The sequence below is a fragment of the Prionailurus bengalensis genome, chromosome D1 (genome assembly GCF_016509475.1).
Source record: "Prionailurus bengalensis isolate Pbe53 chromosome D1, Fcat_Pben_1.1_paternal_pri, whole genome shotgun sequence".
Taxonomy (NCBI): domain Eukaryota; kingdom Metazoa; phylum Chordata; class Mammalia; order Carnivora; family Felidae; genus Prionailurus; species Prionailurus bengalensis.
In genome coordinates, this window is record NC_057346.1 from 1,372,259 (window position 1) to 1,396,979 (window position 24,721).

General features: G+C 41.4%; 1 protein-coding gene across 1 annotated transcript; it reads right to left on the reverse strand.

Moving 5' to 3' along the window:
• Nucleotides 1–11,797: 11,797 nt before the first annotated feature.
• MMP12 (matrix metallopeptidase 12) lies at nt 11,798–24,461 on the reverse strand. Its single transcript, XM_043578797.1, has 10 exons — nt 24,329–24,461; nt 22,937–23,184; nt 22,158–22,306; nt 21,945–22,070; nt 19,505–19,666; nt 18,865–18,988; nt 14,848–14,981; nt 14,327–14,486; nt 13,263–13,366; nt 11,798–12,363 (listed from the first exon to the last, which is right to left on the reverse strand). Exons 1-10 carry the CDS (start codon nt 24,431–24,433, stop codon nt 12,263–12,265), a joined length of 1,413 nt encoding a protein of 470 aa, XP_043434732.1. The 5' UTR covers nt 24,434–24,461; the 3' UTR covers nt 11,798–12,262.
• Between the last annotated feature and the right edge of the window lie 260 nt (nt 24,462–24,721).

Below are 24,721 nucleotides of genomic sequence, written 5' to 3' on the forward strand. Positions count from 1 at the left end.
TGGGAAAAGACAGAATTAATTTTTACTGAAATAAAAAGTGTGTGAAGGGTAGTAACGAAAAGTGAAAAACGAAGTTGTGGGCAGGCAGGTTGGAGCTCATTCGTGGAAACCCGTTAGTCTCCAGCTGAGACGTCAGTTTATTCTGCTGGTGATGGGAAGCCATGTTTCTACAAAGTGTTTAAAATAAAGTTTTATGTCTTTCAATAAAATCTCACATTTTTGTTATAGGAAAATACAGAATATAGAAAAAGTTAAAAGTAGAAAAGAAATCATAAATAGTCATACCACAAAGAGAAAAACACAGTGAACGCTTTACTGTACTTCCTTCTAAGTTTTAGTTTTTTACATCATGATGATCAGGGGGAATTTAGAAAATTGTATCCATTTTTTTCCACAATTGTGAATCTCACCAGTCAGAAAGGAGTACTTATAAGGCAATATATCTCCTTTGAATTATAGGATAAAGCATGTTGCTAACAGGGTTTTTTTAATGTATGTTTTTCATAGTTGAAATCTGACCACATATGCTAATTTTCACAAGTATTTTGCCCCAGAAACTTACAAACATTTTAGTTGGAAGATGAGCCAGAACAGAAAATGGAATTAGGAACAGATAACATGGGCACGTGGATGGCTCAGTCTTTCTTCATTTCTGAGAGCATAATGACTCAGATCACCCAATGTGAGTGGTAAAAATGTCGAAATCCATCACTGACATTCCTGGGTGGTGGCAACGGCCTTTATGTGGCTCCGGGCAACTCTGATATTATGGAAAGAAGGAGAGTGTTTTGTAATGTTCTTGGCATAAATATTCCAGTTATGCAAACAGAATAACATGAACGGAAGTTTTGAGTGGTACTCCGACAGGCAGCATATTCCGACCGATGGAAAAGACGCCTGAGAAGCACGTTTTCTGATGTGATGGTCCCGGGGGCGACAGCACGGTGGGGGCACGGCCATTTTTCTGTTAGAAAACATACTTGCTGGGGCGCCTGGGTGGTTCAGCTGGTTAAGCATCCGTCCAAATTCGGCTCAGGTCACGATGTCACAGTTTGTGGGTTTGAGCCCTATGTCGGGCTCTGTGCTGACAGCTCACAGCCTGGAGCCTGCTTCGGATTCTGTGTCTCCCTCTCTCTCTGACATTCCCCTGCTGGTGCTCTGTCTCTCAAAAATAAATAAACATAAAAAAAAAAATAAGACAAGAAAACGGGCTTTGCCAAACTAACTGTGGAAAGAAAGCTCTGTTACACTTCCTAGAGCCTGACCTATACATTCTGGAAATGTTCATTTTGAGCCAATTGACCCCAATTTATGCCTGTATGTAATTTTTTTTCCAAGGGTGGTTCAAGAGTGAAATTTGCTGATTTCACCATGTCTGAGAGCCTCTTTCATTAAGCTCTCCTACAGGAGGTGCCTGGGATGGTTATGAAATGGGACACAATTTTTTCTCTCTTTCCAAGTCAACACTCATCCAGTAGAGACATAGCTTCATGTTGTCTAGTGAGAAGAGAGTGATAGAAGTAAGTGTCCTGTGCCCGAGTGCACATGTGAGGAACAAAAAATACCTTTCTAGTTCCTTCCAATTACCAGAGTTCCCGAGGTTTCCAAAGACAAAGATGGGCCTTTATTCCAACATAACTTCACAGCCTCTAGAAGCAGCTGAACAATTCATTTAAAGAGGCAACTTTGTTTTCAATGTCACAGCTTTTGTTTCTTTTCATTTTGTGTGCAAGTCTGGGAAGGGTTCCTTCAGTGACTCCTAGCCAGGGTCACCTGTTTTTTTATTGTTTTTTTTTGTTTTTTGTTTTTTTTAAGAAATGCTTCTTGTAAGGATAGATATAAATATAGAGACAAGTAAGTTTCAAATTTCTTTCTATCTTGGAGAGTAAATTAACATCTATATGGGCTGCTTCCCTTCAATAGATCCTATCCATGGAATATTAGGGTTTTAGAGAAGGACCACTTCATTTTCTCACATTAACTTTTTTTTTATTAAAAAAATTTTTTTTAATGTTTTATTTATTTTTAAGACAGAGAGAGACAGAGTATGAGCAGGGGAGGGGCAGAGGGAGAGGAAGACACAGAATCCGAGGCAGGCTCCAGGCTCTGAACTGTCAGCACAGAGCCCGACACAGGGCTCAAACCCACGAACCGTGAGATCATGACCTGAGCAGAAGTCGGATGCTCAACCGACTGAGATCCCAGGGACCCACTCACACTAACTTTTTAAAAAGGACTTTATTATTTCAGAGAAGTTTTGGTTTCATAGCAAAATTGAGGGAAGGTACAGACATTCTCCACATACTCCCTGCCTCCAAACATGCACAGTCTCCCCAGTTGTAAACATCTCCCACCAGAGCGGTACACTGGTCATCACCGATAAACCTGCCCTGACACGTCGTGGTCGCCTGAAGTCCACAGTTTACATGTGGTTCCTCTTGCTGTTTGGACAAACGTATAACATGCATCTGTCATTATGGTATCATACAGAGAGCATTTCCACCGCCCTAAAAGTCCTCTGTGCTGTATTCATTCCTCCCCTCACTTCCACACCCTTGGCAACCACTGATCCTTTTACTGTTCCCATAGTTTTGCCTTTTCCAGAATGTCATGTGGTTGGGAACATAGAGTATATAGCCTTCAGACTGGCTTCTTTCACTTAGAAATATGCATGCGAGTCTCTGTCTTGTGACGTTTTGACAGCTCATTCCTTTTTAGTGCTGAATAATACCCACTGTCTGGATGGACCACAGTTCCATCGCCTATGGAAAGACATCTGGGTTGCCTCCAAGTTTTGAAAGTTATGAATAAAGCTGCTAGAAACATCCACGTGCAGGTTTTTGCAGGGATGTAAGTTTTCAACACCTCTGGGTAAGGATCGAGGATCATGATTGCTGGATCATATGGTAAGAGCATGTGTAGTTTTGTTAGAAACTGCCTGTTTTCCAAATGATACCCTTTTGCATTCCCACCAGCAATAAATGAGAGTTGCTATCGCTCCACATCGTTGTCAGCATTTGGTATTGGCAGTGTTCTGGATTTTGGCCAATTCCAATAGGTGGGTGGTGGAGTCTCATCATTTTTAATCTGCATCTCCCTGACGTCACGTGACGTGGGACATCTTCTCGTACGCTTGTCATCTCTGTATTCCCTTTGATAAGATGTCTGTTAAGGCCTTTGGCTTTTTAAAGGCTTTTTACATTGGGATTGTTTTCTTATTGTTGAGTTTGAAGAGTTCTTTATATCTTTTGGATAATAGTCCTTTCATCGGGTGTGTCTTTTGCACATATTCTCTCCCAGTCCGTGGCTTGTCTTCCTGCTCTCTTGACACTGTCTCGCACTCAGCAGAAATGTTTAGTTTCAACGAAATCGAACCTAACAATTCTTTCTTTCATGGATCGTGCCTCTGATTGTTGTATCTAAAATGTCATTTTACACCCAAGGTCATCTGGGTGTCCTCCTGTGATTTCTTTCGGGAGTTTTATACTTTATGTTTCCCACTTAGGTCTGTGATCCATTCATTTTTGTGAAGGGTGTAAGACCTGTGCCTAGATTCACTTTTTTTGTGTGTGGACCTCCATTGTTCCAGTGCCCCTTGCTCAAAGTGTTATCTTTGCCCCATTGCACTGCCTTCCCTCCTTTCCCAGAGATCAGTTGACCATGTTTATGTGCGTCTATTCTGGGCTTTCTGTTCTGTTCTGTTCCATTGATCTATGTATCTTCTCTTTCTCTTATACCACACTGACTTGCTTTCAAGTAAGTCTTGAAATCAGGTAGTATCAGCTCCAACTTTGTTTTTCTCCTTAAATATTGTGCTGGCTATTCTGGGTCTTTTTCCTCTCCATATAGACTTTAGAATGCAATTGTTAATGTCTATACAATAACTTGCTGGGATTTTGATCCAGATCACTCGTCTTCCTAGACTGAGCACTTCGCCAGTTAGAGTTCCTGGCTAGGTATGTGACAGCACCAGAACTATGTTCTAGAAGATTTATCTGGTAGCAGTGGTTGAGGTAGATCAGAATGTGAGGAAAGTGAGGTCGATGGGGTTACGGGCCATTACAATCATCCCAGCAAACTAGAAGGAGCACCTGAAGGACTACAGACACAAGTGAAAAGAACTGAGAAAGGAAAGGGCTGGTACATAGAGAAAGGACAGGCAGGAGGGAAAAAGCAGGGCATGGCACTGAGTCTTGTCAATTGAGAAATATGGAATCCAGCTGGTCTGCAGTTAAGGGTGAGTTCTCTCTTTGGGACTTGGCACACTTTTGCCTGGTGTGGAAATAAATGAAGACCGACCAAATGAGAATAAGAAATGGTTATTTGTTCAGAGCTGGCGGTAACAAGGGAGTCAGCCACCATCACTTGCATTTTGGCAGACACGCAACGGCAGACAGAAGAGTAGGAAATGTTATTGTGGAAAGAGAAAAGACTTCACATACACCTTGATCAGCGCTGTTGGCATGAGGAGGCTGGAGGTGAGCTAACTAGAAGCCGGGCTCCCGTGCTGTGTGTTTGGAGCTCATATTTGGCTTTTTCTGACTGGTCTGGACTTGGAAACAGGGAAAGAATTAGAGAAGCTATCAGTTGTCAGTTAAGTCCTGGCCATTGTGGACTGATTGTCACAGAAGTGACTGTTTAGATTCTTGGATTATTACTAGAGATAACAATTGGGCTTCCTGCAAATTTGATGAGTGGGCTGGCTTCTGAGTTGTTTATTGTAGATAAGAGAATGGGTTTCCTTGGCAGGTTGGTGTGGATTGTGGGTCAAAGTTCTATTTTTATATAGGATCTGGCCATTGTCCATGTTATATTATATTCAGACTCTCACTGGAAAAGTTGTTTCCAACCTATGGCTTATGTGGCTCTGTAAGAGATCAAAGTCTTGGGAATGCATCCTTGGCTGAATGGCTTCTTCTTTTGCTATCCACATATCTTTGCTTGAACCCTAGAATTCATAAGTGCTTTACTCTGGGGAGTATGTCTCTTCACATTTTTCTCAAATACCTGAAACCAGTAATGCCCACTGCCCTGACAAATCTGTGGACCTGCGGTCCCAGGCACTGCTTCGCCACAGCTCTGAGACGCCTCACTTTCTTCTGAGTCATGAGTTGTTAATGTTGACACTTCTTTGGAGGGGTCACATTATGTAAGAATGACAAAATGAAGTTTTGTATTGTAGTCATAGCTAGAAGGAAGGTTGGATAGCTACCAAGGCATGGCAGACTCACAGCCTCACTGGTGGCATTGTTCCAGTTTATTCTCCATTAAAACTATACCGCGGCAAAGATGGAATCAAGGACCCTGAACTTCCATTATTTTATATAGTTTTAGGTAATAAATGTCTCTGGGTCTTCCAGCACGTGTAATACAAACAGATGTCTATTCAGAACCATTCTTTAAGGAAGGAAGAAACTGCATATCGATCATCTATTATGCATCCCATGTGTTACACGGAGTATGTCTTGGCATTACACCCGCACTGCAGGTCAAGATCAGTACCCTCGTTTCACAGGTGAAAACCTTGACGCTCAGGAAAGTTAAAACACTTGCTCAAGTCCATAAGCAAACTAAGTGGCAGAGATAATGCAAATGTCATCGAATCAAAACCCAAACAAACAGGAACACGAGTTTGCAGTGTCTGCAGACTAATTTCGGCCTCTCGTCTGTTAGTAAACCCTTCTGAGCCTGGACTTAACTGTCCCACAAATGTTATCTCTCGAGCTTTCACATTCTTGAAAACTGAATCCTCTATGTGTTTCTTAACCTGGTGTCTGTCTGATAATCAGGCTTCAGTTTGGGGGGCAGCTAGCTCTCATCGATTTTAGACCCCTGACTTCTGTTTTCCCTTCTCAAGTCCAGCCTTTCCTGCTCGTTTCCTTCACTCATGCTGCCCAGATGTGACCCAGTTAGGACACATATCTGTGAGCAGTCACTATGCATCACTAAGATGCAGAAATCCACAAAGCCTCCTTATTCACCAAGGTTAGTCAACGTTCCAATTCCTGAAAAAATTAGCAAAATCCTGCTGGCCATGAATTCCTGAGTGCTTGTCAAAAAATCCAACTCTAAGGTTCTGAGCATAAACACCCAGTGTGATACCTTTGCGTCCCAAAACACATTTCACAATCCTTGTTTCTTTTCAAAATTGTATGTTATTCAGCGATGAGAGGGGAACATGCTGTTCTAAGTCATGAATTCAGAGCTTAAGTGGAAAAACTTCTCTTCGAACCTTATTTTCACATCTCCCTTAAGATACTTTATTGCTAACTTGGCTGCTCCAAAAAAGCACAAAAGAGGACTAGAATTTTTGGTTTGGATGATAACTTATTGACTATTTTATCTTGCCATTAGCGATGGGACCAAACAATATCAGATCATGCTCCTTGTTAGTTGAAAGATTATCAGCCAAGAGAAGGAGAGTGCCAAACTAAAAAGAGCATGAGTTTGGGGCTGAACGGCCCTCCGTTCCAGTCTTAGTCTGGCACCTACTAGCCCTGTGACACCAAGCAGACTGCTGTCTTCTCTATGCCTTTTCATTTTCATTCTAGAAATGGCAATAAAAATCTGTCCTGTGAGCTTGATATGTGACAGAAGATACATATAAACTTCTAGGCATATAATAAACATTATTATTCATTAAGAAATGGAGATCTAGAGTGATAACAACAAAATTAGGTGACTCTTTCTAACTTTGAATGGTCTTTAGTAATTGGGGATGAAGGAAAGATGGAGAAAATGGAAGAGGGGCCCGGTGAGCTCCCTGCCTTTCCTGAAAGAGAGGTTCTTGGGTGTGAGCATGCCTATGGGGGAGAGGAGCAGTAAATCTGGGAGATTCTGGGTCGGGGGAGTTGAGATGGGAGGAAACAAGCTTCAGGTGAGGAGCTACGGAGTGTCAGGAACTTCGCCTACAGTATCCCTCAGAACAGACCTACGAGACATCTACGGTTATCCTGGAGACTCAAAGAGGTCAATTACCTTTGTTTCAGATCAGACAGTGAATCACGGCGCAAACTTCCTAACTTATCAATATTAAGGACTTCATACAACAATTCACTGCTGACATCTCTACTTTCCAAGATTTTCGCAGCTGGTCAAGAGAAAAGCCATACTTTTACTTCCTACAACCTAGCAGATGATGTACTCCAAACGGTCCTTTCACTGTAAGACAACCTCACACTTATTAAAGCTTACATTTCTATGCTTTCTTGGGCTTGAAGGAGATACCAGAAATCTCTAGGGCTCCCCCAGCCCTGCTACACACACGCACATGCTCGCACACAGTGAGCTGAAGCTAAATTAAGGATGAAAGCACGGGTGAGCAGCTAGCCAGAACAAATGGGGGGTGGGAAAGGGAAATTCTCCACGGTCAAATGCTTATGTCAGAAGGACCTTGAGGGTACTAAATCCTGAGCAATTTGCAAGGTAGAGATTCTGCATCTAAAAGCCCCAGCCACAAATCCTAGAAAGAGACCCAAGAAAAATCCTCTTGCTTCCTAATAGACACAATAACCACTATTCTTAAGAAAAAAAGAAAAAAAGAATTACTCCAATATGGCCAGAAACAAAAATGCTCCTTGCAAGTCATATTTATGTACACATAATATCCAGACCTTTTTACTGTGCCTGGATGCCATACCATTGTCTATCGGACATCCTCTTCTGAATGTCCTGAGGCTCCCAGACTCAACATATCCAATGATCTCCACTGTACCAACCACATCACTACCCTCTCCACGACCCGCTTTTCCTGGTCTATTCCCTATTCAAGATAATTTCTTAAACCAGATCCTTAAAGTCATCCTCTATTAATCCTTTTCAGCCATAACCCACATGCAAAGCAGTCACCAGACTCTATTAATTCTCTCTTGTAGCTGTTATAATATCCCCTCTTGAACGTCACTTCCACCCTCCCCATGACTTCACTTCTCTCGCATGGTCTAGTGGTGATAGCAGAGAAGTTGTTCTCCTTTGCATCTAGCCCTAATTCTTTCGGATCTACTTTTGAAACTTCCATCACAAAAGATCTTCTAGGGGCGTGTGGGTGGCTCAGTCGGTTAAGCATCCGACTTCAGCTCAGTCATGATCTCACAGTCCGTGAGTTCGAGCCCCGCGTCGGGCTCTGGGCTGACAGCTCGGAGCCCGGAGCCTGCTTCGGATTCTGTGTCTCCCTCTCTCTCTGCTCCTCCCCTGCTCATGCTCTCTCTTTGTCTCAAAAATAAAAATAAAAAACATTTAAAAAAATGTATAAAAAAGATCTTCTGTATGCAATTTGCTCATTTCCATTTTAAACCCCTCCAATAAAGGCCATGTCATTTACGAGACAAAGGTCAAACTCATGGCAGGAAAGGTCCTTCATGGTCTGGTGTCTCAACTCTTGTCATTCCTTCCTTCATATTTCACGCTCGAATTTTGTAAAAGCTACTCTTTGTGCATCGGGGGCCTCTGAAGAGGCTTCTGCCACTGCTCTCAGTCCCCTCAGCCGAACACTCTGCTGCCTGACAACATTCTGTCATATTTCAAAGCACAGCTCCGATACTGTTTTCCACAGCAGGCACTCTGTGTCCCTGAATTTCTGGGCAGAGACTGATGGAGTTTTCCATCTTGTGCTTAAACTTCATTTACTAGGGGCGCCTGGGTGGCTCAGTCGGTTGAGCGTCCGACTTCAGCTCAGGTCACGATCTCGCGGTCCGTGCGTTCGAGCCCCGCGTCAGGCTCTGGGCTGATGGCTCAGAGCCTGGAGCCTGCTTCCGATTCTGTGTCTCCCTCTCTCTCTGCCCCTCCCCCATTCATGTTCTGTCTCTGTCTCAAAAATAAATAAATGTTAAAAAAAATTAAAAAAATAAACAAACTTCATTTACTCTACCCACTTGACAACATGGCAATCTGTCTTTAGAATGTCTGTCATCTTTTGTGCCTTTGGGGGCAGAGACTCTCCCAGTTCTCTCTGGGCTCCTCATACCCATCACGGGGTCGAGAATCCAGCAGATGATAAATATTCTTCAGTGAATGAACGAAGGCAACACAAGTGAATGGGCAAACTGACTGCCACCCAGAAGTGGCACGCTTTTCCCTTCTCTTCTGCAGCGGTGACGTCCTTCGCTACATTAGAGGGCAGGAGGGAGACAGGATCAGGAAGACTGGCTTCTGGTTCTGTCTGGGTTGAGGATTTGCTTTAGTGGCATGGGGGCTTCTCTACCTGGTGGCCCCAATGGTGGGCAGCCTCTGCTCCTTCCTGTTGGCTAACTAGCGCCGAAGCATAATTTTCAAAAAAGTTAAAAGTGTCTTTTGTGTACATAAAAGATGAACACGTTGGAGATATTATCCAACTCACTAACTAGCGAGGGAATTGGTTTTAAGAAAGATTTGAAAAATACGTATGCAGTAAGATACGCTGAAATGAATTTTCTTTTCTTAAAGTTTACTTTTGAGAGAGAGAGAGAGAGAGAGAGCGCGCGAGAGCGCAGGGGAGGGGCAGACAGAGAGGGAGAGAGAGAATCCCAAGCAGGCTCCAGGCTGTCAGCATAATCTGACACAGGGCTCAAACCCACTAACAATGAGATGATGACTTGAGCCGAAGTCAAGAGTCAGACACTTAACCGACTAAGCCCCCCAGACGACCCTATAATGAATTTATCTTATAGGGTTATGAAATGTAATGTTTGGGGTTGTCTTTTCTACAAGGCAGAAATCAATTATATTTACTTTTTTATTTTAGAAAGTGAGAGAGAGTACGAGCAGGGAAGGGGGAGAAGGAGAGAGAGAGAGAGAGAGAGAGAGGGAGAGAGAGAATGAATTCCTGACATGGAGCTCGATCCAACAACCCCAGAATCATGACCTGAGCTGAAATCAAGAGTCAGAAGCTCAACTGACTGAACCACCCAGGAGCCCCTCAATTAAATTTCTAAGAGGTAACATTTATTTGCATTGCTACAGAAAGGAACAATTTGCATTATTGCCATTTTTATACTATTTCTATCTCTACAGGTTTATGGATAGCCTAGTCGATGCCAAGTCAGAGGTGCTCACCCTCGTAAAATCAGCTGTCCTCCAGAGGATCTGCTAGACAATGTGAGTCACTGTATCGTAAAGACAATCGTCATTTCCAAGTCTTGGGTATTTGCTGTCATTCGCAAGATAACACTACTACATTTCCCAAAGCAAAATGATACTCCGTGGACTGGACAAAGAATCCTTATGACGTATTAAAGACCCTGTAACTGAGAGGTCAAGTGGAGGTACAAAGTGGTACAGAGTGGGTACTTTGATTTTTCTCCACGCAATGATTTTAAAAGGCAGGGTTTTGTGGTGGTTAATAACACAGATTCTGGAGTCAAACTGACTGGCTTTGAATTTCAGCTCCAAGACTGTGTAGCCTCGGGCGAGTTGGGTTTACCTCTCGGTGCCTTGGGTTTTTTTCATTTGAAACAAAAGAGAAAGACAGAATTTGCCTGGAGCTTGGGATGAAAGCAGTGAGGTGTGTGTGTGTGTGTGTGTGTGTGTGTGTGTGCGCGCGCGCGCATGCATCACTTAGAACAGTGCCTGGCACACGGTTCCCATTCTAAGGATTTGTTAAACAAAATTTAAAGATGCAGCACAAACAGAGGTAGAGGGAGGAAGGGTCCACCTGTAAATCTGTGGAGGCATTTGGCACGAGTGCCGCTGAGACTGAGAAGGGCACGCTCTTGGCTTTTACTTGAACACACTCATCTGTTAAGGGAAATGGCTGCCCCTGAATTACCTAAGGCCAAAGACAATCCAACCCAGATACCACTGTTTTCTTTTGATGTTAATCCCTTGGGGAAATTTCTTCTGTTGAAGGATGTCCAGCGTGTAGTTTGCTGTGGGGAAATAACATTCCTTCTCAGAATGGCTTGACCCTGTGCCTTGCAAAGACAATGCCAGGATTATTATACTGAAAAAGCACTTACTAGAGAATGGATCTAAGCCCCGAAGGACAGAGAACTCCATCCCCATCTAGAATCGATCTGCTCCTCATATTTTCTGACCTCAGTTCCTCCCACTAATCAAAAGGGATCATCTGAGCTTAAATGGAATTCACTATTGCTTGGATCTTGCCATCAGCAGTGATGGTGTGCAAATAAATGGAAAGCTACAAGCATTCCACAAACCCGTATCATACGAACTGGAACTTTAACATGTGTATATGCAATCCAGAAATAGGGAAAGTGTGGGTCAAGGCAGCGAACAAAATCGACACTAGGCAGAACAAGCTACCAGCGTGACGTGCTCATCATGTATCTTGTTTTCTCAATGAATAAAAACCTTGAAAGAAGGTAACACTTTCTAATACTTTTTACTAAATTTGGGGAAGCTTAGATTTAATGCCTTGTCAAGGTGACACAGTAATTACAAGGCCCACATGGGGAGACTCGAGCCACAGTGGGAATCACAGGAGACCAGGAAGTTCCCATTACATCTTTTCTCTCCAGGCGCATGGTCGTACACTGGGCGTGCCCCTCGGGGTCACACGCAGTCCAGAGAATGATTTCCTGCCTTAAGACCAGGGATTTAGGTAGCCTTAGATAGGTGGCCACGGCAAATATGACCTCTCCTATTTGCCATACTCCCATTCACACCTCACTCATGTAGAGACTCTTTATTTAGGAGTAGGTCCAAAACTATTTTCAAAATACAGTTTTTCATGAAAAAATTCCCAGAAACCAAATACTTTCTTTCAAAGTTTTTATTTGACCAAAAGAAAAAAAAATATATATATGTATACTTCAGATACGATTTAGAAAAGTCAACACTGACAACAGAATAAAATAACATTATCACCATAATTATATAATTTACTTATATATTACTTACATTAATTGTCATTTCCTGGTATATTCTGTTTTTACTCCAAAATAATTAAAAAAATGTACTTGTTGAAACCTTCAATGGCCACAGAAACAAATTATTTCTTAATATTAGTTAAGGCAAAGAAATCATGATAATGTCTCAGTTGTGGGATGGTCAGGGACCAAGATAGTCTATGGCCCCTTGAAGGTGTCTGTTTTGAAGCTGAATAGTTGAATCAAGTAAAAATTGACAGTGAGGGTTTTCAAAATCGAAAAATCTTATGCAATTTGTATGACCATTTACGTGTACGATCGTTTATCTCTGGCCTATAGACTTTACCTTATTTTATGAAACGCACCAGCATGCACTGGTACGCTGGCCACAGAGCAAGTAAGCAATAAATTCTTATTTAACTGAAGTGAATTGACAAACATCACTAATTACACCCTTCCTAACAACCTAACTTGATATCGTGTTTCAGCCTTTTGGTGACACGATGGGATAGGACATCATATTCCGATACATGAGATCCTTGGAAGAAATAGTAGTGTCCTGAAAATGAAATTGAATAGCTTAAATCCCCACTTGCATTTTTTAAAAAAGAAGGTAACACACATCTGTGTTTTTACAGAATATCTATATTAGACCAGACTTATAGATGGTTTATATTAGACATTTGAGAATATAAACGTTGGGTCCTGGCACTGGGTATCCTGTCCCTGGATATGTGTTTATCATCATTTCACCATTAAGTATCTTCAGTAATTTTATTGAGAAGATTACTTGGTCTTAGAAACCGACTATTAAGAGGTGAGTTTTTGAAAAGTCACACTCCAGGTGGAGAACTCAGAGTGAGAGGGAAGACACTGGGCCCAGGCAGGGCACACGGAGGCCTTGATGGAAAAGGAAGACAGACAGGGGCATTGGCATAGAAGCCAAACGCCTTGGCCTAGCCAACAATTTGCTTAGGCTGACCTTACCTGAGGATATTCCTCAACACAAACGCAAACAAGCTCAGCGGTTTTTTCTTTTATCCCACCCTTAGCCCTGCTCCATGAAAACCCACAAAGGGTGGAGGGGGCTGCCAGGAAGGGAAAAAAACGCAAGGCACAAATAAGTGTGTGAGTCCAGCTTGCCCGAGACTTGCCATGTGCCCACTTGCACAAGTGCAAAGCTTGATGGGAACAGCAACTCCAGAGACTCAGACACATAGACGCGGCAACAACCATATGCTCCCACCTGCTAGACCACCCTAGAAATAAACTGTTGGTTCTAGCTCCCTCATTCTTCAAGCCTACCGATTCTCAACTAAGCAGACTATGAATTTTCTGTCCGTGGCCCTGTGGAGAAATTCAGGGTTCTGTTCTTTTCTGATTTGATTCCACATCCTCTGACCTTGGAGCCTTTATAAACTTCAGTGTTTTAAAAAGGGATTCCCATAATCTACTTACTGTTATTATAGTAGACTGCATCAATTTTAGGCCCAATTCCTGGAAAGGCTTTGGTAATGAATTTGGGATAACCAGGGTCCATGAGTTGTCTCCTCTCGTCATACCTGAGCAAAAAAACAATCAGTAGGACTTCCACTGAAAAATGGATTTTATGATGTAGACCTTGATATTTTATGACATGAACCACCAAACCCACCTATTCTCTCTTGAAAGGATTTTTCTGAACAGGCTTAAACTGTGCTGATAAGAAGATCAAAGACCTAAGCAGTTCACTGATTTAGTCCTAGTCCCCACAGGACTCGGACCGTAGGAGTCCCAATGTCTCGTCAGGAACTTCCCTCACTCCTGCGCAAGGCTTGCATCAGGACCTGGTCTTGCGTTACAGAGCCAGACTGTCTAATTTCCTGTTAGGGAAGACCTTGCAGGATTTGCTGTCACTCAGAAGATGGTCTCCTCATTTTGTCTTCCTGGGTCCAAGGTTATGAAAAGGAATCTGAAAATACCCACACTCCCTAAAAAGACTGTAAATTCTGGGTCTCGTACATTATACCACTATTTCCCAATGTGTCTGCACTATGATTAATAATGGAACATTTTTTTTTTTCAACGTTTATTTATTTTTGGGACAGAGAGAGACAGAGCATGAACGGGGGAGGGGCAGAGAGAGAGGGAGACACAGAATCGGAAACAGGCTCCAGGCTCTGAGCCATCAGCCCAGAGCCTGACGTGGGGCTCGAACTCACGGACCGCGAGATCGTGGCCTGGCTGAAGTCGGACGCTTAACCGACTGCGCCACCCAGGCGCCCCAATAATGGAACATTTTATTTAAAGTGTTCCTTTAAAAAAAAAATCATCGTGTGCCATCTTACAAATCAGAATCCAGAAGTCACGAGAACTGACCCAGGATGATAATTAACTATTCCAGACGTATGTTCTCTTGATCTCTCTTCTAGGAAAGTCAAGGATCCTTAGGAATTTAAATAGAAAAACTACCTACTGGAAAACCCCACTCCCTGCCCATTCCACAAATTTTAGGAGTCAAATAACCAATCATTAAAGCTCACCTCCAATATTGATTACCTACAAAGAAGTAGGTCTTATAGAGAAGTGGATTAAAAACAGCTGCATCAATTTTTTTCACAAAGTTAGGAAAGCCCAAAGAACGTACATTCTTGGGATAGAGTCGTTGTAGTCTTAAGTTGCTAATTACCCAATACTTATCATCTGTGAAGATAAAGAAAAAGAATACACTGGAGTCATATAAAAAGAGTCACAGAAACACTGACTCACTACAATGTCATTCTTTATCTATAGTTCTAAAACATACTGCTCTTTGTTCTTGAACATGATTTGTCTCCAGTGGTTCTGTATATTTTTCACAAGTATTATGGTCAATATTTGACAAACTTTTCCTGAAATTTTTACAAATTATCTAGGTATTTAAGCTATTTTTGGCTCATAGTTCAGACTCACCATTAATTAGATCTGGGGTACTTTTTTCTATGTTTATAAAAATGAGTAGTATTTCCTTCATGTATTCTCTTCCTTGAAGTACACTCAATAGCAAACTAAACATGAGAGTTACCTTTAAAAAGAAATACTTGATTTCTGTCTCCAATTTCATAAGCAGCTTGAATGCCAGATGGTAAGGTTGGCCAGAAAGAAGAAATTAAACTAATATTGCTCTTTGGACTCTCAGGATTCCTCCACCCAAAGTATCTGATGAAAAACATTTAAAACATGTTAAAAAATCACTGTAGACTCAAGAGCCATGAAATGTTCAGTGGGAATGACCTAAAACAATGCTGTTTTTCAATATTCTTACATTCTGTTCCATGAATGTCTCTCTAGGAGCACGAGAAAAGGACCTTAATCAAGTCTTTCATAATAACAATGATCTGAATGGGCAAACCACCATATGCAAGCTTTGATACTTCAAGGGATCTAGGTTTTCATCTGCACCCACAATTCATTCACCAGTTTTGTAATCTAAATGAAGTTATTCAACCTAAATGTCCAGTTTTGGGATCTCAAGAATGGAGAATAACGAAACTGGAAATCATTTACAAGAAGAAAATTGGAAAAAAAAAAAACCCCACAAATATGTGGAGACTGAGTAAGATGCTACTGAACAACCAATAAAGAATGAAGAAATCAAAAAAGGAATTAAAAATTGCCTTGAGACAAATGAAAATGAAAACATAACAGTCTAAACTCTTAGGGAAGCAGCAAAAGCAGTTCTAAGAGGGAAGTTGATAGCGATATAGGCCTACCTCAAAAAAACCAAGAGAAATCCCAAATAAACAATCTAACTTGACATCTAAAGGAAGTAGAAAAAGAGCAAAGAGAGCCCAAAGCTAGTTAAAAGAAGGAAATAATAAAGATCAGAGTGGAAATACATGAAATAAAGACTGAGAAAAAATTTACAAGATCAATGAAAGTAAGATTTTGGCCTTTCAAAAGATAAACAAAATTGATAAGCCTTTATCCAGACTCACCAGAGGAAAAAAAAAAAGAGGGCTCACATAAATACATTCAGAAATGAAAGGGAAGTTACAATGGATTCCAAAGAAATACAAACAATCACAAAAGACTACTATTAACAATTATGTGTGAACAAACTGGACAACCAGAAGAAATGGATATAATTTCTCAGAAACATACAATCTTCCAAGACTGAATCAGAAAGAAATAGAAAATTTGAACAGATGCTACCAGAAATGAAATTGAGTAATCAAACGCTCTCAACAAACAAAAATCCAGGATCAGGCAGTTTCACAGGTGAATCCTGCCAAACAATGAAAGAAGACTTAATACCTACCCTTCTCAAATTATTCAAAAAAAAAAAAAAAAGTGAAGGGGAAGGAATCTCCCAAACTCATTCTACAAGGTCATCATTACTCTGATACCAAAATCAAACAAACGCACTACAAAAAAAGAAAATTACAGGCCGATATTCCTGATGAACATAGATACAAAAATTCTCAACAAAATATTAGCAAGCCAAATTCAACAACACATCAAAAGGATCATATACCACCATCAAGTGGAATGTATTCCAAGGATGCAAGGATGGTTCAATATCCACAAATCATTGCAATACATCACATGAACAAAACGAAGGCTAAAAAGCATATGATCGTTTCAATAGCTGCAGAAAAATAATTGGACAAAATTTAACAGTGATTCATGATAAAAACTCTCAACAAAATGGTTATAGAGAAAATATATGTCAACATAATAAAGGCCATGCATGGCAAACCCAGAACTAGAATTATACTAAATGGTGAAAACAGAAAGCTTTTCCTTTACCATCAGGAACAAGACCATAAAGTTCACTCTTATTGGAAGTCCTAGTCACAAAAATTAGGCAAGAAAAAAAAGGGGGCCATCCAAATTGGAAAGGAAGAAGTAAGACTGTCACTATTTGCAGATGACATAATACTACCTATACAAAACCCTACAGACACCACCAAAAAACCAGTACAACTAATAAGTGAACCTAGTAAAGATTCAGGATAAAAAACCAATACACAGAAATCTGTTGTGTTTCTGTACATTAATAATAAACTATCAGAAGAAATTAATAGTACATTCCAATTTATAATTGTATCAAAAAAATAAAGTACTTCAGAATAAATTTTGCCAAGGAAGTGAAAGACCTGTACTCTGAAAACTTCTAAGATGCTAATGAAAGAATTGACGATGACACAAATAAATGGAAATCTATTCCATGCTCGTGGATTGCAAGAGGAAATATTACTAAAATATCCATACTATCCAAAGCAATTTACAGATTGAGATCTCTATCAAAATAGTTACATCACTTTTCACAGAACTAGAACAAAGACTCTTAAAATCTGTATGGAACCACAAAAGATCCTAAGTAGCCAAAGCAAACTTGAGAAAGAACAAAGCCGGAGGTAAAATGCTCCAGATTTCTACACAGCAAAATTAATCAAACCAGTATGGTATTAGAACAACAACAGTCACAGAAATCAATAAACAGAATATAGGGCGCAGAAATAAACCCACACTTATATGGTCAATTAATTTATGACAAAGGAGCTGAGAACATACAACAGGGAAAGGACAGTCTCTTCAACAATTGGTGTCAGGAAAACTGGACAGCTACATGCAGAAGAATGAAACCAGACCACTTTCTTACCCCACATACGGAAAAAAACTCAAAATGGATTTTTCTGTAGAACCTGAAACCATAACACTTCTAGAAGAAAACATAGGCAGTGAGCTCTTTGACACTAGCTTTAGAGACTTTTTTTTTTTTAATCTGTCCCCTCAGACAAGGACAACAAAAGCACAAATAGACAAGTGGGACTGCATCAAACTAAAAACCTTTTGTACAGTGAAGGAAACCATCAACAAAAGGAAAAGGCAAACTATTTAATGGGAGACTCTTGCCAGAGATATATCCAATAAAATGTTAACATCCAAAATATATAAGGAACTCATACAACTTGATATTTAAAAAAGAAATCAATCTGATAAGAAAAAAAAAGAGGCCTGGCACAGATATTTTTCCAGAGAAGACCTACAGATAGCCAACAGAGACATGAATAGATGCTCAACACCACTAACTATCAGGAAATGCAAATAAAACCACAATGAGCTATGACCTTACTCCTGTTGAAATGACTGTCATCAAAAAGACAAGAAATAACAGGTGGTGGTGAAGATGTGGAGAAAAGGAAGCCCTCACGCACCGTTGGTGGGAATGCAGATTGATGTGATTTCACTCAGATGTGGAGTCTACAAAACAACAAAAACAAATGAACAAACAAAACAGGAGAGAAGCAGACTCACAGATACAAACTGATGGTTGCCAGAGGGGAGTCAGTCAGGGGTAGACAAAATAGCTGGAGGGGATTCAGAGGCACAAACTTCAGTGATGAAATAAGTAAGACACAGACAGGTAATGTACAGCATAAGGAATACAGGCAATAATGTTGTAAGAACTTTAAGTGGTGACAGATGGTAACTAGACTTACTCTGGTGACCTTTGGTAATATACATAAATATCAAATTACTGTGTTGAGCACCTGAAACTAATACGATGTTGTATGTCAATTACTCTTCCATTTAAAAAATGGAGAATATTTGTCCCGTCCATCAAATACTAATTTTCTCCACTCCTCATACCTCCAATACCTGCTTCAATCTGTGCTCTAAGGCAGAAACCATTAAGTTATCCTGGAATTACTTTCTCTGTAATCAAGAATCAAGACTTTTAATAGTTACTGTCACACCTGTAGTCCCAGACTTAACCATTTTTACCTGTGATTAAAAAAGCCTTTTTCCACTTCTTCCTGTCTTGTCTTTCCTCACCCCAGATTCGTACTGTAAATCCTTTTTTTTTTTTTTTTTACTTACTAATCTTATCATTAAACACAAATACAATCACACCATTCTCTTCCTTCAAAACCTTCAGGTTGTCTACTTCCTACAGAATTCAGTCCAAGTCCCTCTTCATTTTCATCTACGTCATGCTCCATCATTTTCCACGATTCTCTGACCAAAAAAAATATATAAATCCAAGGACAGAGCCTCCCATATTGGCTAGATGTAAGGAGGATTCTTCTACCTGTCTTTAAAGAAAATGATTTTATTTCCCACAGTAGTGGCAGCGTCAAGACTCAGACTGGGGTTGCAGGTGGCCGATTCTGTACTGTCAGGATGTGATGGGGGTTGGCGCCTTTCTGGACCTCCTGTAAAATACATTTCAAGAAGCATTAGGGAAAAAAATCTGCATTTTAGCTGCTAAAGGGAAGCATCATTCTTTTACAACATTCACTTTTTGGGATGAGAAATGCATAAAAAGGAACTTAGGCTTCCTATAATATTCATAGGAAGCATACAATAAAGATCTTTCTCCCACGTGGTTGCAACATCATGGGAGGAGAAAAATCTGATCACTCCAGTTTTCCTGTTCCGGTCAGATTATTTCTCTGTGTGCCTTCGTCAAAGACAATGGTATGTTGGACAGAAAGAACACGCTTGAGGCCAGAAGACTCAGAATCTGCCTCTGTCACTGGCATTAGCACACCGGGTCTCTATACTTTTCTGTAAAATGAAGATAATATCTGGGTGACCTACCTCACAGGGTTTTCAGGGGGCTCAAGAGAAAAGATCCATGTTAAAGTTTTTTCAGATGCAGATATTATGAGACTATTCATGAGAGTGAGTATCTCTGTGAAGCAAAATGGTAAAGAAATTCAACTCACCATAGAGAGACTGAATGCCACGTACGTCATCAGAAGAGAGGCGAAAGGTGTTGGGGTCAACGTAACTGTAAGTAGGGAACATTATGGCTTTTGGATCACTGGAATGGCCAAGACCCAAGGAATGGCCAATCTCATGAACAGCAACTAGGAACAAGTTTGTGCCTAAGAGGAAATCAGATGGGGGGAAAAGAGCAGTGAAATATATTTGCATCCAGAGGACAATGACACAACTGAAATCTGACACAATGAAAGGGGACGCATTTGCGAATACTTTACTTATTTCCTTTCTCTCTTACATAAGGTTTTTTGATGTCAGCACTATTGACTTTATAGGCCAGATAATCCCTTGTTGTTAGGGGTGTCCTGTGTATCACAGATGTCTAGAAATCTCTGGGTCTGCCACTTAAAATTCTTTCTTGTTTTTTAACATTTATTCATTTTTGAGAGAGAGATAGAGAGCGTGAGCAAGGGAGAGGCAGAGAGAGGGGGACAGAATATCTGAAGCAGGTTCTGTGCTGACAGCAGAGAGCCCCTTGTGGAGCTCGAACCCACAAACCACGAGATCATGACCTGAGCCAAAGTCGGACGCTTAACCGACTGAGCCACCCAGGCGCCCTCGGGTTTGCCACTTAAATTCAAGTAGCATACTCGCTCCACTTTGACAACCAAAAATGTCTCTCCACACCATCAAATTTCCCGTTGGGGGCAAAAAGGATCACAGCAGCAGCTCACATGACATGTGTTCTGTCGTGAACACTTCTAGAATGTTGTCTTGTCGCTGTGTTTACTGGTTCTCACCACTTCTACAACATTCCCGTTCCATTCTGCAGGTACGCTTGATCAGACTTCAGTGGATATGGAAATGTCTTTACTAACCATCCTTTACTAAACCCAAATAAAAGGCCAAATTAAGTTCCAGGTCCTCTGAGCCACCAAGGAATGTATCATACCCGGTCTGTTCCTTGCGAAACTCAAAAGGAAGCCAGCACTCAGTCTATTTACGGACGAGGACACAGTATCAGCAAGATTAATGGACCAAATTAAGGGCTTGAACCAAGAATCAAATCTAAATGTCTTGGCTCAAAAGCTCCTTTTTTTACTATACATGACTCAAAATGAAGGCAAAGTCTATGCTTACAATGTAGACACAGTGACGTCACCAAGTTACAGTCTCACCTGTTCATTTTTTCTGTATGTTCTAGAGAGATGCACATTTGTAGGGAAGAGAGAAGGGGCATGTCCTTTCTCTCACAATTCTCAGTTTTCAGAAGATTTGACTAGCTCCGGACTGTTACGATTTTTTTTTAAATCTCTGTTCTACTCTCATGCCTTCATTTTTATCTTTCTTTTTCTACGGCACAACTGAAGCTCAGAAAAATAGATTTTCCCAGAGTCACACGCCATTTAGCTGCAGGGTGTGGCCAGTACCCAAGAGTGAGCATCTCTGGGGGGGTCTTCAGGAACACAGACCCCCTAAGCATTCCCTCTAACACTGGGCTGAGCAACTAACTCACTTCTCTCCAATAATGAGAAAGAACCAAAGACTGTCATCTCTGCATTCTGCCTAAAACCGGGAAAAGTAAACAAAACCTATTACATTTTGACCTAAATCCTAAATTTATCCTAGTCTCCGTCCCTGTAATGTGTTGCACACAAGACCACCACTGGTCCTTATCTCAAAATCCTGGGTGTCTGTCTGTCCTCTGTTTCCCACCCCATTGTGTGCTTTTTGTCTCAGTGCAAAACTCCTCGATAAAGAACTTAATAAGCCTTGGGACATGCATCAGACTAAAACAAACAGCCTTTCTGGTCTGTAAAAACATTGCCATCCAATGCATGTAGTATCGGCCAGAGAGAGGGGGATGCTGAGAGGAGCTCATTCTTGAAGACCTTCTTTCCAATCACTTCCCTCGTGAATCAGTCATACGGCACAGAATTTCCCACAGAGAGATTAGGAAGGCTTGTGATAGGATGGTTTGAATTTTCCAATGGGTAGTGATTCCTTCAAACAGGGGAGAGTAGTTGTTCCTCTTCCCCAACTGCCTGAGAGGGATGGTGAGTTACAGCCTCCTCCGTAAATACACACAAGGTATTGCTTTGTTCAAGGGTCAGCCGGGCATCCTGAAATTTCTATCCCGGAAGCTCAGGAGACTATGTGACCATATAACCTTGTGTTTTGCGACAGGCATTTCTAAACTTTCTATTATAGAACTTCATCTTTCTGCGCCACTAGAAACCTAAGGAAACGTCAGCATATGATGACATGTGTGGATAACCACGTACATGAGGATGGCTGTATGCCCGGGGTTGGCATCTGCTTTTGCTGGACTTCACGGACTGTGCCGTCAAGAACTGACCGCCTAAATGCTTTTACCTTTCCAAACTATGGCTTCTCAGCTTCCCGAGTTCACACTCCGGGTGAGCTTTTATTTTTGCCTACCTCTGTAGTTCGCAGTCCAGGTTTCAGCCTCGTCGAAATGTGTGTCTCCCCCAATACCGGGTCCGGGTCCGAAAGCATGGGCTATGATTCCCCCTCTGCCGTCAAAAGGATTGAAGTCTCCATGAGCTTTTGAAAGAGTAAAGACAATTAGTCCTTCTTTACAGACAACAGGTCGTGCCAATGACACAGATGAAAGAAGTCCACCTCCTTTACCTCCAGAGGCAAATCCGATCATAATGTCAGCCTCTCCTGAGTGAATTTTCCTGAATTTCAGGGGAGTCACATCACTCCATACTTGAAAAGCTTTTTGGATGGCATAGTCAACATCTGCAGGCTTCATGTCAGGAGTGTAACTGTTGATTCTGCATGAGAGGGAGAGGGAGAGGGAGAGGGAGAGGGAGAGGGAGAGGGAGAGGGAGAGGGAGAGGGAGGGAGAGAAATATATGGGAACCATGTGTTAGTTCTTATTGTGACACCTCACTTCTGTCTGCATCGCTGGAGAAAGAATCACCTCGTAAATCGATACTCTGGATAACCAAACCCCACATCATTAACTACTAAAACATGTATCCTTGGACAGCTTCCTCCTGAAACAGAATCTAACTGGATTTCTTCTCATTTATGATTTATGGGTTTTCTCTACGAAGGACTTACATTCATAGAAGCCTATGCCTTTTGTCCCCACTCCCAGACATCTGGATTTATTCATCTTGACTATCCTATAAAATGCTCTCCTGTCTCTTGTTTATCATAGATATAGCTTAATTCTCCTTTTATTTGAAGGCTTTCTACTCTGCTCTGGGTGGACAAGCCAAACAGTCCCTCTTTGAGTGAACAATCCCCCCTTCCAGAAAGAACGAATTTTAACACAGGGATGGCGTTGACAATCGAGAGAGGCTTCTCACCTACTCTCAGACTTGGGGCTATATCTAAATGGTTCGGGCTTCTGGAAGTCAGACCTCAGGGAAAGGAGAAAACCGCCACGATGTTACCTGTAGGTGAGAAAGCGTTTCCTCCACACTGGCCTCCCTGCCAGTGTCCTGAACTCGTGGACATCAGGAACCCCACATCGGGGCATGTGCATCATGTCCAGAGTAGAGGCGTCCAGTCTCCCAGTCACTTTCAGCCCCAAGAACTGCTGCATTTCTTGAAGTTTATTCTTCATCAAGTTCGGACCGACTTTCATTTTTGTCACTGGAACTTCATCCATGACAAAACCGTAAAAAGATTTCAGGTACCTCTGGAAAGATGTACTTCGTTAGATGCTCTACTTTAGTTAGACGTTCTACTACACGGAAAGGATTCTGAGGCACCTCTGTATATATGACTCAACGGTACACTGATGCTTCTGAACCAGGTATCAGACAATTAATTACAATGAGAAAAAAATCTTTATTTTCTGTGCCGTCAAGGTGAAGTCATAAACCATTGGCAATATTGATTGCTGGAAGCCCACTGAAAACACCTTGATGTCTCCCTACCTCTCTGAACGGGCTTCTATTTTTTAAAAATATATTTCAGCATCTAGCACATCACGGCATCAAGTAAAGAGCAAGACCTTCATTGTCAGGATGCACAAATTATTAGTTTAAGTTGGGATAAAATTTTCCTGCTTACAAATCCAAAGCTCAACACAATGGACAACCACGACAAGTTCAAAGTGAAAAGAGTCTTGGAAAACGGGGAGAGCATCCAAACTCATAATTAGAGGAAAGAGACAAATGGAAAAAAAAAATCCTGTTTTTTATTTTTAATTTTTTTTAACGTTTGTTTATTTTTGAGACAGAGAGAGACAGAGCATGAATGGGAGAGGGTCAGAGAGAGGGAGACACAGAATCTGAAACAGGCTCCAGGCTCTGAGCTGTCGGCACAGAGCCCGAACTCACGGACCGTGAAATCACGACCTGAGCCGAAGTCGGCTGCTTAACCGACTGAGCCACTCAGGGACCCCCAAAAATCCTGTCTTTAAAAAAAAGCTCGTGAAGAAACAGCTAGGATGACTGAAGGTAACAAGTCGTCTTGAACGATCGTGGCGGGCTGAAGTGGTTAAATAATGAAGCCACTGTTTAAACCTCAGATTGTTAAATGACATTAAACGATGATTGTAAAACACGGACCAGATGTACGACTCCCATCATTTTTTAACTAAAACTCTTTGGCCACAGCATTTTAGCAAAAGAAACAAAGTCCTCCCCCAATTTTATAAAACTTTCAAAACCAGTACTTCTCCTACATTCGTCTTTGGCAAAGAAAAATACAGCGTTCAAAGCAAAGAGCCGCCTAAACCAGTTTGCAGCTAGTCCGTGTCAAGAGAAAACTGGTCAATGAGATCAATTTTGAAGACAAAAGTCAGGCTGCGTAAATGCTGTGGGGTCAGTACTTACTTCAGCGAAGAGCACATCATTCTCCTCAGAGCCTGTGGAGTCAGTCAGAGGAACGGCTCCAGAGGCAGTGGCCTGTAGGACCAGCATCAACAGAGGAAACTTCATTCTCCACTTCTGGAGGGTTCTCCCCAACTAACCCGGTTCCTCCTCCGTGCAAAGTTCCTCAAATGTCCCTGCTTATATAGCCCTTAGGCCCTGTTCTGTGAATATGAAATCCTGAGTGACTCACAGTTGATATCATCCCTTGACTTATCTCAAAAACCCGCAAACACAAGCACAGATATTTTTCTAGGACCAACAATGGGTCAATTAGCACCGAACTCATGACTCAGGCAATTCAGAGTATATTTCCTCCAAATAAAGAGGCCCTATGAAATAAGGCATTATATGAGG